Here is a 10,803-nt window from a genome sequence, read left to right as displayed (position 1 = left end):
CTGTCCACCCTCCACCCCCCACCCCGCACTCCACCAAATCCAATCACCCTCTGTGGCAACAGAACAACCTAATTTTTAGCTGGTCACCCAAAGTAGAAAACACATTTCCAGTCTACCTTGTGGCAAAATGTAGTCATGTGACTAAGTCTTGACCAATGGGATGTAGGTAAATTCTTTTTCTCCCAGTAACTTCGGATAAAGTCCCAGGACCGAGGCTCATTGGATCCATTTAGGTCACATGCCCACCCCCAGCCAATCACGGTGCTGCGGGAAATGCAGTGTTCTGACTGGCTAGTCTAGGGAGGGCAGGCACCAATATCCAGCCCTGCTCCAGGCAGGTACCACAGATGTGATGTTTACCCTAGTTTGAGAAGCTCAGCTCAAGCAAATAGCTTTCACCATGTGTAAATATAATTACTTTCCAGATTATTAAAAGAACAGCACATTCCTTATAAAATAAAAATCCCCAGACTTAGTTGGTTGGATGACTACCTTCAGCTCAGGTCTTGGTCCTGGAGTCCTAGAATCAAGTCCCTCATTGAGCTCCAGGCTCCTTGGGTAGTCTGCTTTTCCCTCTGAACTTCTCCCCTCTCATGCCCTCTCACTGTCTCAAATAAATAAATAAAATCTTTAAAAATAAAATAAGAGGGCGCCTGGGTGGCTCAGTGGGTTAAGCTGCTGCCTTTGGCTCAGGTCATGATCTCAGGGTCCTGGCATCGAGTGCCACATCAGGCTCTCTGCTCAGTAGAGGGCCTGCTTCCCTTCCTCTCTCTCTGCCTGCCTCTCTACCTACTTGTGTTCTCTCTCTGTCAAATAAATAAATAAATTTCTTAAATCTTTTTAAAAAATAAATAAAATAAGATCCCAACAGCAAAAAACAAAACAAAAAACAAAAAACCCAAGAGTTAAAAAAAAAAAAACTTTTCAAAAAAAAAATCACAGATCTAGAATATATGTTATTTTATTACAGGATCATATGTTTGGCCACACTGCTTAACACCGTGCACTCAACCGCCCGTCACTATTATGATTATTTATTCCTACCCAGCCTGGGAAGAGATGTTGATTAGCACGATAATAACAGGATCTTACATTTTTTGAATGTTTACTATGTGCCAAGCCGGGTTTTACAGATGAGAAGGCTGAAGCTCAGATCAGTCACCTGTCCAGGGTCACAGAATAAGAAAGTCTGCCTGCCTCAGAAACCCAGAAACCGGCACTGTTCCTGAACCCCAAGTGGCCGCGGGGGGGCCCCCCAGGGCCCCTGCCGCCTCCCGCGGGACCAGCAGGGCGGCCTCCTCCGGCTTATCTCAGCCCAGGCTGCGTGTGGTCCCACCCCCTCGGGGGAGCTGCCACTTGGAGGCGCCTGGCCGGGAAGGGCCTGGTCAGCTGTGTCCGGCGGAGGCAGCTGCTGACCCAGCTGTGGATTGTGCCAGGGGCGGAAGGGGGGCAGGGGGCAGGGGCCCTGGGCCCCCCATCGCCAGGGACTGCATCATGGATCACTTTCGGGCCCACCTCTGGCCCGGTGTCTGCTCTCTCTGTTTATTGCTCGCTGGGGCCGCCTGGGCTTCCCCACCCAAATCCCTGGACCCCAAGTTTGAAAGTAAAGGTAAGGGTAGATCGGTGTGGGACCCCCGCCCTAGGTCCTGGAGGGCATTGCTCAGGCCTGAACTTCCAGCAGGGCTCCTGGGGATCATATTGGGTTCTGAACCTCCAGTTTAGATCCTGGGGGTCAAACTGGTCTTTGAGCCTCTTAGACTAGGAGTTGGTGTACCATGCCGGGGTCTAAGACTCCAGACTGGATCTGGAGGGGACATAGAGTTCCCATTTTATCTTTTCAGGGGGCCCTGGGACATGATATATCGTAATGGGGCAGGGGTGGTGCTGGGTCTAGACCTCGACGTCCAGAGTCCCTGAGGAGAGGGGACCTAGCCCACCCTGCTCTGAGGGAGGGAGGACAAAGCCCGGGTCGAGGCAGAGGGGCCGGGCCGCTGGCGACTGTAAACATGGTTTGTATGCGGGCGCCAGATCCCCGGGCCTGCGGGTCGAGGGAAGGGGCGGGGGAGGGGGTCACGGTTGGCGTTATCTGGTCCCCGGCAGCTTGCCGGGGCCGATAGGGAGCCCTCCACCTCCGCACACACCAGGGGCCCGCCTGGCCTGGGGCGGGGCCGGCAGCGGGAGGCGGAGGCCCGGCAGGCTGCGCGCTGTCCAGCGCGTTGTGGGGTGGGCGGGGATGTGTGTGGGAACAGTAAGGCAACCTGTGCCTGGGAGTTCGGGGGGCACCACCTCTGGGGACCCTTCGAGGGGCCCCGCTTGGGGTAGAGAGCGAGGCGGGGCTTTTTTCTTATCGGTTCGCACAGGCGGCAGGAGGGAGGGGGAGGACGCGGAGACCCAAAGACTGGGTTGCCCCGACCCCCTCCCCTTGTTCCCACCCGCAGCGGCCCTGCTGGCTGCCCGCGAGCCCGAAGAGCTTCTGTGCTTCACCGAACGGTTGGAGGACTTGGTGTGTTTCTGGGAGGAAGCGCCAAGCGCCGGGGTCGGCCCCAACAACTACAGTTTCTTTTACCAGCTCGAGTGAGTGCAGCAGGGCAAGAGGAGCGCCCCCACGCTCTGAGGAGGGGGCGGGTGGGCAGGACTGAGTGAGCCCCGGAGTTCACGCTTTGGGATATCTGCTAGTGTCCGGGGCCGGGTGGCACCTCCCCAGTGGGTGGGAAGCCCGCGGGGTCGGGACTGACACGCGCCCCTAGTGGCTGGGGTTGGAACACTCCCGCGATCTCTGTTGCAGAGCAATTCCGGGGTCAGCACCCCTCCGATGGGACTAAGGCGTCGCGTGCGGGGCTGGTTGTACGCCCTTTGGTGGTCGTGCCCCAAATGCGCCCACGGTCCAGGCAAATTGTCGCACCCCTAGCCCCAACTTGCTCCCTTCCCTCTCTGGCCCCTTGGCGCACAGGGGTGAGCCATGGAAGCCATGCAGTCTGCACCAGGCGCCCACGGCTCACGGCGCTGTGCGTTTTTGGTGCTCGCTGCCTACGGCCGACACGTCGAGCTTCGTGCCCTTAGAGCTGCGCGTCACAGCGGTATCCTCGGGCGCTCCACGCTATCGCCGTATCATCCACATCAACGAAGTGGGTAAGTTAGCAGGGAATGGGGATTTTGTCGGGTGAGGGAGTCTCGCCCTCCCCCCACCTGATCAACCCGTCTCCTCAGTGCTCCTGGATCCCCCCACGGGGCTGCTGGCACGGCGGGCGGACGAGGGCGGCCACGTGGTACTGCGTTGGCTCCCGCCTCCTGGGGCCCCGGTGGCCAGCCTCATCCGCTACGAAGTGAACATTTCCTCTGGCAACATCGCAGCGGGCGCACAGAAGGTGAGGCCTCCTCGAACGTCAGCCCCAAAGGCTCCAAGGTGGACAGCTCCGCCTCCTCCCTCCCTCCCGGCCAGATGGTCCCCACGGCCCCGCCCCCTGGTCTCGCCCCTCCAGGCCCAGCCTCTGACGCCCGTCATCTTCTTGCTCGAGACACCTCCACGCCCAGTGACAGGCCTTCTTTCCCAGTGCCCCACCAGCGCACCTGGACCCAATGCCACTTACCCCAGTGTCCCAAACACTAGACCCCTTCAAGGTCCCGACCCTCTAGGCTCTGGCCCTGCCCCTCAATAGTCCGCCCTCTGCTCGCTGGGGCCCGTCCTGTTTGGCCCCAAGCCTTCCTGGAAGCAGCGTCCTGCTTTCCTCGCCCTTCCCCCTCAGGGCTGCGTGGGGAGCTGTCCTTCCTTCCTCTGATTGGCTCAGTGCCGCACCCCCATGCTTCTCTGCTAGCCCCGCCCCACTGGCCACGCCTCTCACCCAGGCCCCGCCCCCAGGTGGAGATCCTAGATGGTCGCACTGAGTGCTTGCTGAGCAACCTTCGGGGTAGAACGCGTTACACCTTCATGGTACGCGCGCGGATGGCCGAGCCGAGCTTTGGTGGCTTCTGGAGCGCCTGGTCCGAGCCTGCGTCGCTGCTGACAGTTAGTGGTGAGGCCCCAGGTGGGGGCGTAGGAGGGACCGGGGAGCAATATGGGGCATTCCCACCACCGTGACTTCCTTCATGCTCCCCAGACTTGGACCCCCTCATCCTGACGCTCTCCCTCATCCTCGTGCTCATCCTGCTGCTGCTGGCCGTGCTCGCCCTGCTCTCCCACCGCAGGTGAGCGCCCCATTCAGGCACCTAGCCCAGACTCCTCTCCACCCCATTCTTTTGCTGTGGAAAGCTAGGCTCAGAGAGGGCAGACATTTGCCCAGAGAGACACAGTGAGGGGTCAGTGGCAGGGCTGGGGTGTGAGCCAGATCAGACCCAGACCCTTAGTTAAAATTCCCTGGGAACATTCACCTAGTTTTCCTTCGACCTCAGTGGCTGCTCCTTCTTGAATTCCTTTGCTTTTTCCTTTTCCCAAGTTTGTCAACTTTTGTAAAATCCCGGGATGGGCTTAATGGAAAGATTTAACACCCTGAGTGCCTCCTGCCCCTGTTGTCAAGCTCCTTAGATTCTTTATGGTAGGACCAGACATCCTGAGGTTTTTGGAATTCCCAGAGCATAGCAGGTGGTTTCACACCCTCAAGCCTATGCTGTTCCTTCTGCCTGGAATGCCCTTCCTGCCTTGTCTGCCAGGTGGTCTCCTAGGTGTCTTTCAAGGCCTTGTTTATTTACTTGGTTGGAAAATACCTAAGGAGAGCCAACTGGGTGCTAGGCACTGGGGAGAAAGTGGAAAACAAGTATGTCCCCACCTTGTGGATCTCATGGTTGAGAACAAGGGAACCAACAGATATTTGATTATGCATTGTGATAAGTGATATCACAACAAATGGGGCATGGGGACATGACAGGTTGATCAGAAAAGGCTTCTGGAAAGTGACATCAGAATGGAAACCTGAAGGTTAGAAGGCAGCCACATGAAAATTGAAAAGAAACAGCAAGTGCAGAGACCCTAAGGTGGGAATGAGCTTAGAACATTGAAGCAGCTACCAAGAAGCACTCTGTGGCTAGAGCAGAATGCATTAGAAAAGAGTGGTGAATGAGGAGGTGAGGGAGGTGACAGGGGTCAGAACATGCTAGGCCATCTACAGGGCTGTGGGGAGGAAGTTTGAATTTTATTCTAAGTACACTGGGGGAATATTATGGAAAGAAGTAAGAAGGGCAGTACCATCAGTGCATATTGAACTCCTATGCATCCTTCAAAACCCTGTTCTAGTCACCCACCTGTAGGGCTTGCAGCGCAAGCTCAAGCCTCTGTTCTTCCTCCCCTATGCACTCCTCTACCTCCACTGTGATCACAAGAGGCTAGAACTGTCTGTGCCCCTGTGGCTGGTCCTAAGGGGGGTGCCGGTGGGTATTCAGTGACACATACCCATGTACTTGGTCCTTTTGGCTTCATCAGAGCTTTGAAGCAGAAAATCTGGCCTGGCATCCCAAGCCCTGAGAGTGAGTTTGAGGGCCTCTTCACCACCCACAAGGGTAACTTCCAGGTAGGTGGTGGGGTTGTTCCCTTGGGGGCTGGGGTTTCCCTGCTCCCAGGGCTGAACCACAGGTCTCTGAGCAGGCTGGTGCTGTTTCCCCAGCTGTGGTTGTACCAGAATGAGGGCTGCCTTTGGTGGAGCCCCTGCACACCCTTTGCAGAGGACCCACCCGCTCCCCTGGAAGTCCTCTCTGAACGCTGCTGGGGGGCAACACAGGCCGTGGAGCCAGGGGCAGAGGATGAGGGACCCCTGCTGGAGCCAGTGGGCAGTGAACATACCCAGGACACCTACCTGGTGCTGGACAAGTGGTTGCTGCCCCGGAACCCCCCCACTGAGGATCTGCCACGGCCTGATGGCGGTTTGGACATGGTAGCCATGGATAAAGGCTCAGAAGCATCCTCCTACTCATCTGCTTTGTCCCTGAAGCCTGGGCCAGAGGGGGCCTTGGGTACCAGCTTTGAGTATACAATCCTGGATCCCAGCTCCCAGCTCTTGCGCCCAAGGGCACTGCCCCCTGAGCTGCCCCCCACCCCACCCCACATAAAGTACCTGTACCTCATGGTGTCCGACTCTGGCATCTCAACTGACTACAGCTCAGGGGGCTCCCAGGGAGCCCAGGGGGACTCATCGAATGGCCCCTTCTCGAATCCTTATGAGAACAGCCTCTCCCCAGCCTTGGAGCCTTCACCTCCCAGCTACGTGGCCTGCTCCTAGGACTCCAGCCCTCAGATGCTTGGAGACCCAGGATGACCTCAAGTGCTAGTCCAGGCCTAAGACTTATTGAGCAGGGTTGGTGAGGCCACCCTTGGGTTTCTGCCCAGTCCATCCTTGCTCAGTCCATCCTTGCAGTATTTTGAAATTGTATAGAGTTGTGTGTGTGTGTGTGTATGCATGTATGTGTGTCTTTTTTTTTTTTTTTCTTTCCTATCATGACTTCTACAAACATCCTGTAAGCCCCATCTTTCCCTGGGCCCAGGCCATAGGGGCAGCAGTAAAAGGCCTCAAGCTCCAACTCAAATTTTGGATCTGGCAACCTGAATAATAATCATAATAGCATGAATTAGTCAGTATATGTTATACTAGCTGCCATAACAAACAACTCCTAAATATGAGTGACTTAACACATCAAATGCTTTCTCTCTCCTATTTCAGTGCAAACCTGTAGATGGGCAGCCATCTCTGGGACAAGTGAGAAGCCTGGACTCTTCTGGTCTCTGGCTTCACCATCCCCCCAGGGCCACACTGAGATCTTTAGATGGGTCCTCTGTGTCTTGCCAACCAACAAGCAGAACAAAGAGCAGAAGATTTGGTGGGCCATTTTAGGGAGTAGGCTAAGAGGTAGTAATCATCTCTTCTTCACAAATTCCATTGGCCAGAAACACTCAAGAATCCCTGTGGGATCACAGGATCCCACAGGCAGCTGGGGAAAAATACAGTTTAGCTGTACTCCCAAGGAGCAGAAAGTTGTTGAATGAGCCTCTAGCTAGCCTCTGCCACAAATAATAATGACACTATTTTGTAAGGTTTTATTTTGAATTAGGCCCTGTTCTAAGAAAGTACTCTGATGAGACCCATGTTATCAGGTGGCTCACTGGGAGTTCTGTTCAACCACTTTTTAGAAGTTTGACATAACCAAGGAAAGATGAACATATGCAGACCTACTCTACCAATTCCACTTCTAGTATATACCTTAAAAGCCCTCATGGATATGAGCCAGTATATGTGTGCAAGAATGTTCATAAGCGGGATGCCTGGGTGGCTCTGTGGATTAAGCCTCTGCCTTTGGCTTGGGTCATGGTCTCAGGGTCCCGGTCTCAGGGTCATCGGGCTCTCTGCTCGGCAGGGAGCCTGCTTCCCCCTCTCTCTCTGCCTGCTGCTCTGCCTACTTATGATCTCTCTCTGTCAAATAAATAAATAAAATATTTTTAAAAAAAAAAAAGAATGTTCATAAGCAGTAAATAAGTCAATATGACAAAACAAAATGGGGTACAGTCACTCAGGACATTATATGCAGTAGAGAAAAAGGACTGAACTAAAAAATATGGCCTAATTTTTTTTTTTTAAAGATTTTATTTAGTTATTTGAGAGAAAGAGCATGATCCAGGGTGTGGGTTGGGAGTGGGCAGAGGGAGACAGACAAGCAGACTCCCCCCTCAGCACAGGAGCCTGACCCGAGCCTTGATCCCAAGACCTGGAGATCATGACCTGAGCTGAAGTCAAGACTTCATTAACTCGGGGCACCTGGATGGCTCAGTGGGTTAAAGCCTCTGCCTTTGGCTCAGGTTATGATCCCAGGGTCCTGGGATTGAGCCCCGCACTGGGTTCTCTGCTCAGCAGGGAGCCTGCTTTCCCCAACCCCCTGCCTGCCTCTCTGCCTACTTGTGATCCCTGTCTGTCAAATAAATAAAAAATGTCTTAAAAAAAAAAAAAAAAAAGATTTCATTAACCCACTGAGCTTCCCAAGTGCCCATGGCCTGATCTTAATAACAATGCTGAGTGGGAGAAGAAGAAAGTCTCAGAATATTACATTTATCATGAAACTTTTTATAAAATTCAAAAAGCAAAACAATATGCTGACTGGGCAAAATAAGTACATGATAATGCTATTTATCAAAAGAGAAAAGGCACTTTATATTCTTTAGGTCTTTGAATCTGCACATGTCCCTGAAGTTAAGTATTCCCGCCATGGGAAACCGAGGCATAGAGAGGTTGGGCACATTCCAAAACTCAAGGCTGGCCTTCAGAACTTGAACCTTTGTCTGAGCTGGGCTTACCGGCCTGGGCAGGCCATGGGGTGACTGTCATCTCTCCATCTGGTCGGAAAGCCAACCACCACTCTGCTCTGGGACCCTGCCCGCCTGGATCCAGGCAGGCTCGGAGGCAGTGCTGTCCTGGCCCTGATGCATCCACATGCAGCCAGCACTGGGCAGGGAAATACCGCTGGACCAGCGACAGCTGCAGGGCTTCCCCACTGTCTCCCTCTTCCTGGATCTGGAGGGCCACAATGAGCCCACAGCCCTGGCCAGCCCCAATCCGGTGGCTGAAGTGGGCAGCTGTGTCTAGAAGCAGGGCAGCCAAGTACGCCGCTTCCTGGGGCCCCAAGTCTTCCACTAGGTACTCCTCCAGGCCATCCAGCAGCAGGAGGGAGGGGGCTGGGCCCCGGGCCTCATGGGCAGAGCACAGAAGCTGAAGGAGTTCATGGGTTGACGGTGGGTACTGGAAGCGGATCTTCTAAAGGGAGGAAACAAAGGAAAAGACCATATTCAGCCCAGAAAGCCAGGCTCCCAGCTATAGCTGCCCTACTGCCCTGTATACTTTCCTGCGCTAAGCTCTCAGGTCCCAGATACCTGTTTCTAGAGTGAAGCAGCTCCGACTGGTCGAATACTTTTCTATTCGTACCCACCCCCACCTCCTCCCCCCTTTTTTTATATAAAAAGATTTTATTTTTAAGTAATCTCTACACCAAAGGTGGGTGAGCATGGAACTTAAAAACCTGGGATCAAAAGTCTCATGCCCTACCAACTGAGCCAGCCAGGCACCCCCACCCCCTTTTTTTAACCTGCATTTACCATTACCCCTATTAGCGGAGAACTGGTAAGTTTTTTGGCCAGGTCACTAAGGCAATCTTTCCACGGAAAACCCGCTGGTAGGTTCGTAGTGGAACCTCCAGATTGGCCCCGAAAGAAAACCCCGCGTCCAAAAAAGACACTGGTTTAGCCCAACCTCTTACCTTCTGCTTTCAGACGCAAGCGTCTCCTTTCGCTAACTCCGTCCCCTCACCGGACAGTTTCCCAATCTTAACAAAGATTGTACCTGTGGTCCCGCCCCCATCCTCCCCACTCCCCCGTTATCTCATGACTCCGCCCCACAATGGCCGCTCCGGCTCGCTCTTCCTTCGTCCCCTCCATTGGTCTGTCTACCTGTCATTCAACCCTCAATCCGCTCGGGTACTAACTATCCGCCTTTGGTCCCACCCCTCCGCTACCTGTAGCCGCAGGGGGTCGAGCGCCGCTCTTCTCCCGCGGGGCAGGCTTTGAAGAGGCCTCCGGGTCAGGAAGAGGACGGGGCCTCGGCCCTCTCCTGCCGCTTCCAGGGCCGCCGCGAATAGCAGCGCCGTCTTTCCAGACCCTGGACCGCCGAGCAGCAGCAAAGGCGATCCAGCCTCTGCTGTATACTCCGACTCGGACTCTGCAGAGTTTCCCAGGTTTAGCACCCGCCTCAGCGCCTCCGCCATTAGCAACATACTTCCGTCCAATCAGCGGCCCGTTTCTGCCCCCTAAGCCCGCCCAAACCGAGGTCTCATTGGTTATAATGAATTTAGCTTCTCCATTGGTTCGTGGGTCTGCCGTCAAAGTTAGATTGGCCTTTACTAGCTCCTCCCCCGATGAAGGGGCAAATAACTTAGTTTGAGGGAGCAGGAATGGAGGCGTTTCAGGGAGAAAAGGCCCTTTGCCCAAGTCGGCTGAGGAAGCAGCACGAATATTATTATTGTGAGCTAATCAGCTAATCAGACAAATATAAGGGTCAAGAGTTGAAGAATACAGGCCCTAATCACTGACACATTACTTAAAGTCTCCTAGCTTCAGTCTGCTCACCTGTAAAATGGAGCTCATGATAGCTCAGAGAAATACTGCGATGAGTGTGTCTGTGTGTGTTTCTGCTGATGTCACCCAATGACAACTAAGAAAGTGAGTGATGGAGAAGCTTGTTTCTTTCTCTGCACCTTAGTATTGGCACAGCTTGTGTTGGAGGCTGCAGGCTCAGAAACATTCGTGGGCAACCTCTGAGGGTCTGTGAGAAGAGGAGTCTCAGCTGGCTTCCTCTTTGGCCTGGGACTCCCGGGGTTTTACTTGGAGTGAGGGGGACAGGCATGACCATAGACCAAAGGTGCCAGAAGAGACAAAGACACACATAGAGGGTGGAAGACTGAGGGACAGCCAAAGCAGAGAGCTTGTTTGTCTTGTTCACTTAGGTGCCTCCAGCTCCCGGAACAGTAACTAGATCATTGTACATTCTTAATATATGCTTGTTAAACGAATGAATGAAGAAAGGAAGGTAGGACTGATGAGAAACTGGGAAAGGAGGAGGAACAAGGTGAGTGATTAAGTGATGGCTGGCTGGCTGGATCTCCTCACCCAGACTTCGCCCCAGAGCTGCCACTCACCCCTGTTGCCCTGGCAACTCTGTCTCCTGGTAACTTCAAAGTGGTGCTGTTGCCAGGAGACCCAGGGGGGCGGGGCTGAACTGATATTTCCTGGTCTTTCTCTCTCTGGGGCCAGAAAACAGATCCACAGCATCCCCCAATACACCCACC

At 54.1% G+C, this 10,803-nt stretch overlaps 2 protein-coding genes across 2 annotated transcripts; one reads left to right on the top strand and one right to left on the bottom strand.

The window, feature by feature from the left end:
* The first annotated feature begins 660 nt into the window (after positions 1-660).
* Positions 661-6,897, top strand: EPOR (erythropoietin receptor). The gene is made up of 8 exons (XM_059160056.1): positions 661-1,609; positions 2,439-2,574; positions 2,951-3,129; positions 3,208-3,365; positions 3,857-4,010; positions 4,095-4,182; positions 5,411-5,498; positions 5,592-6,897. The coding sequence occupies exons 1-8, from the start codon at positions 1,495-1,497 to the stop codon at positions 6,201-6,203; spliced, it is 1,530 nt and encodes a 509-aa protein (XP_059016039.1). The 5' UTR covers positions 661-1,494; the 3' UTR covers positions 6,204-6,897.
* Positions 6,898-8,012: 1,115 nt separating this feature from the next.
* On the bottom strand, positions 8,013-9,742 carry SWSAP1 (SWIM-type zinc finger 7 associated protein 1). Its single transcript, XM_059160060.1, has 2 exons — positions 9,475-9,742; positions 8,013-8,720 (listed from the first exon to the last, which is right to left on the bottom strand). The coding sequence occupies exons 1-2, from the start codon at positions 9,730-9,732 to the stop codon at positions 8,217-8,219; spliced, it is 762 nt and encodes a 253-aa protein (XP_059016043.1). The 5' UTR covers positions 9,733-9,742; the 3' UTR covers positions 8,013-8,216.
* Positions 9,743-10,803: the final 1,061 nt, after the last annotated feature.

The sequence above is a fragment of the Mustela lutreola genome, chromosome 2 (assembly GCF_030435805.1).
Source record: "Mustela lutreola isolate mMusLut2 chromosome 2, mMusLut2.pri, whole genome shotgun sequence".
Classification (NCBI taxonomy): Eukaryota; Metazoa; Chordata; class Mammalia; order Carnivora; family Mustelidae; genus Mustela; species Mustela lutreola.
Note: the sequence above shows the minus strand (reverse complement) of the source record. Positions and strands in the feature narration are given on the sequence as shown.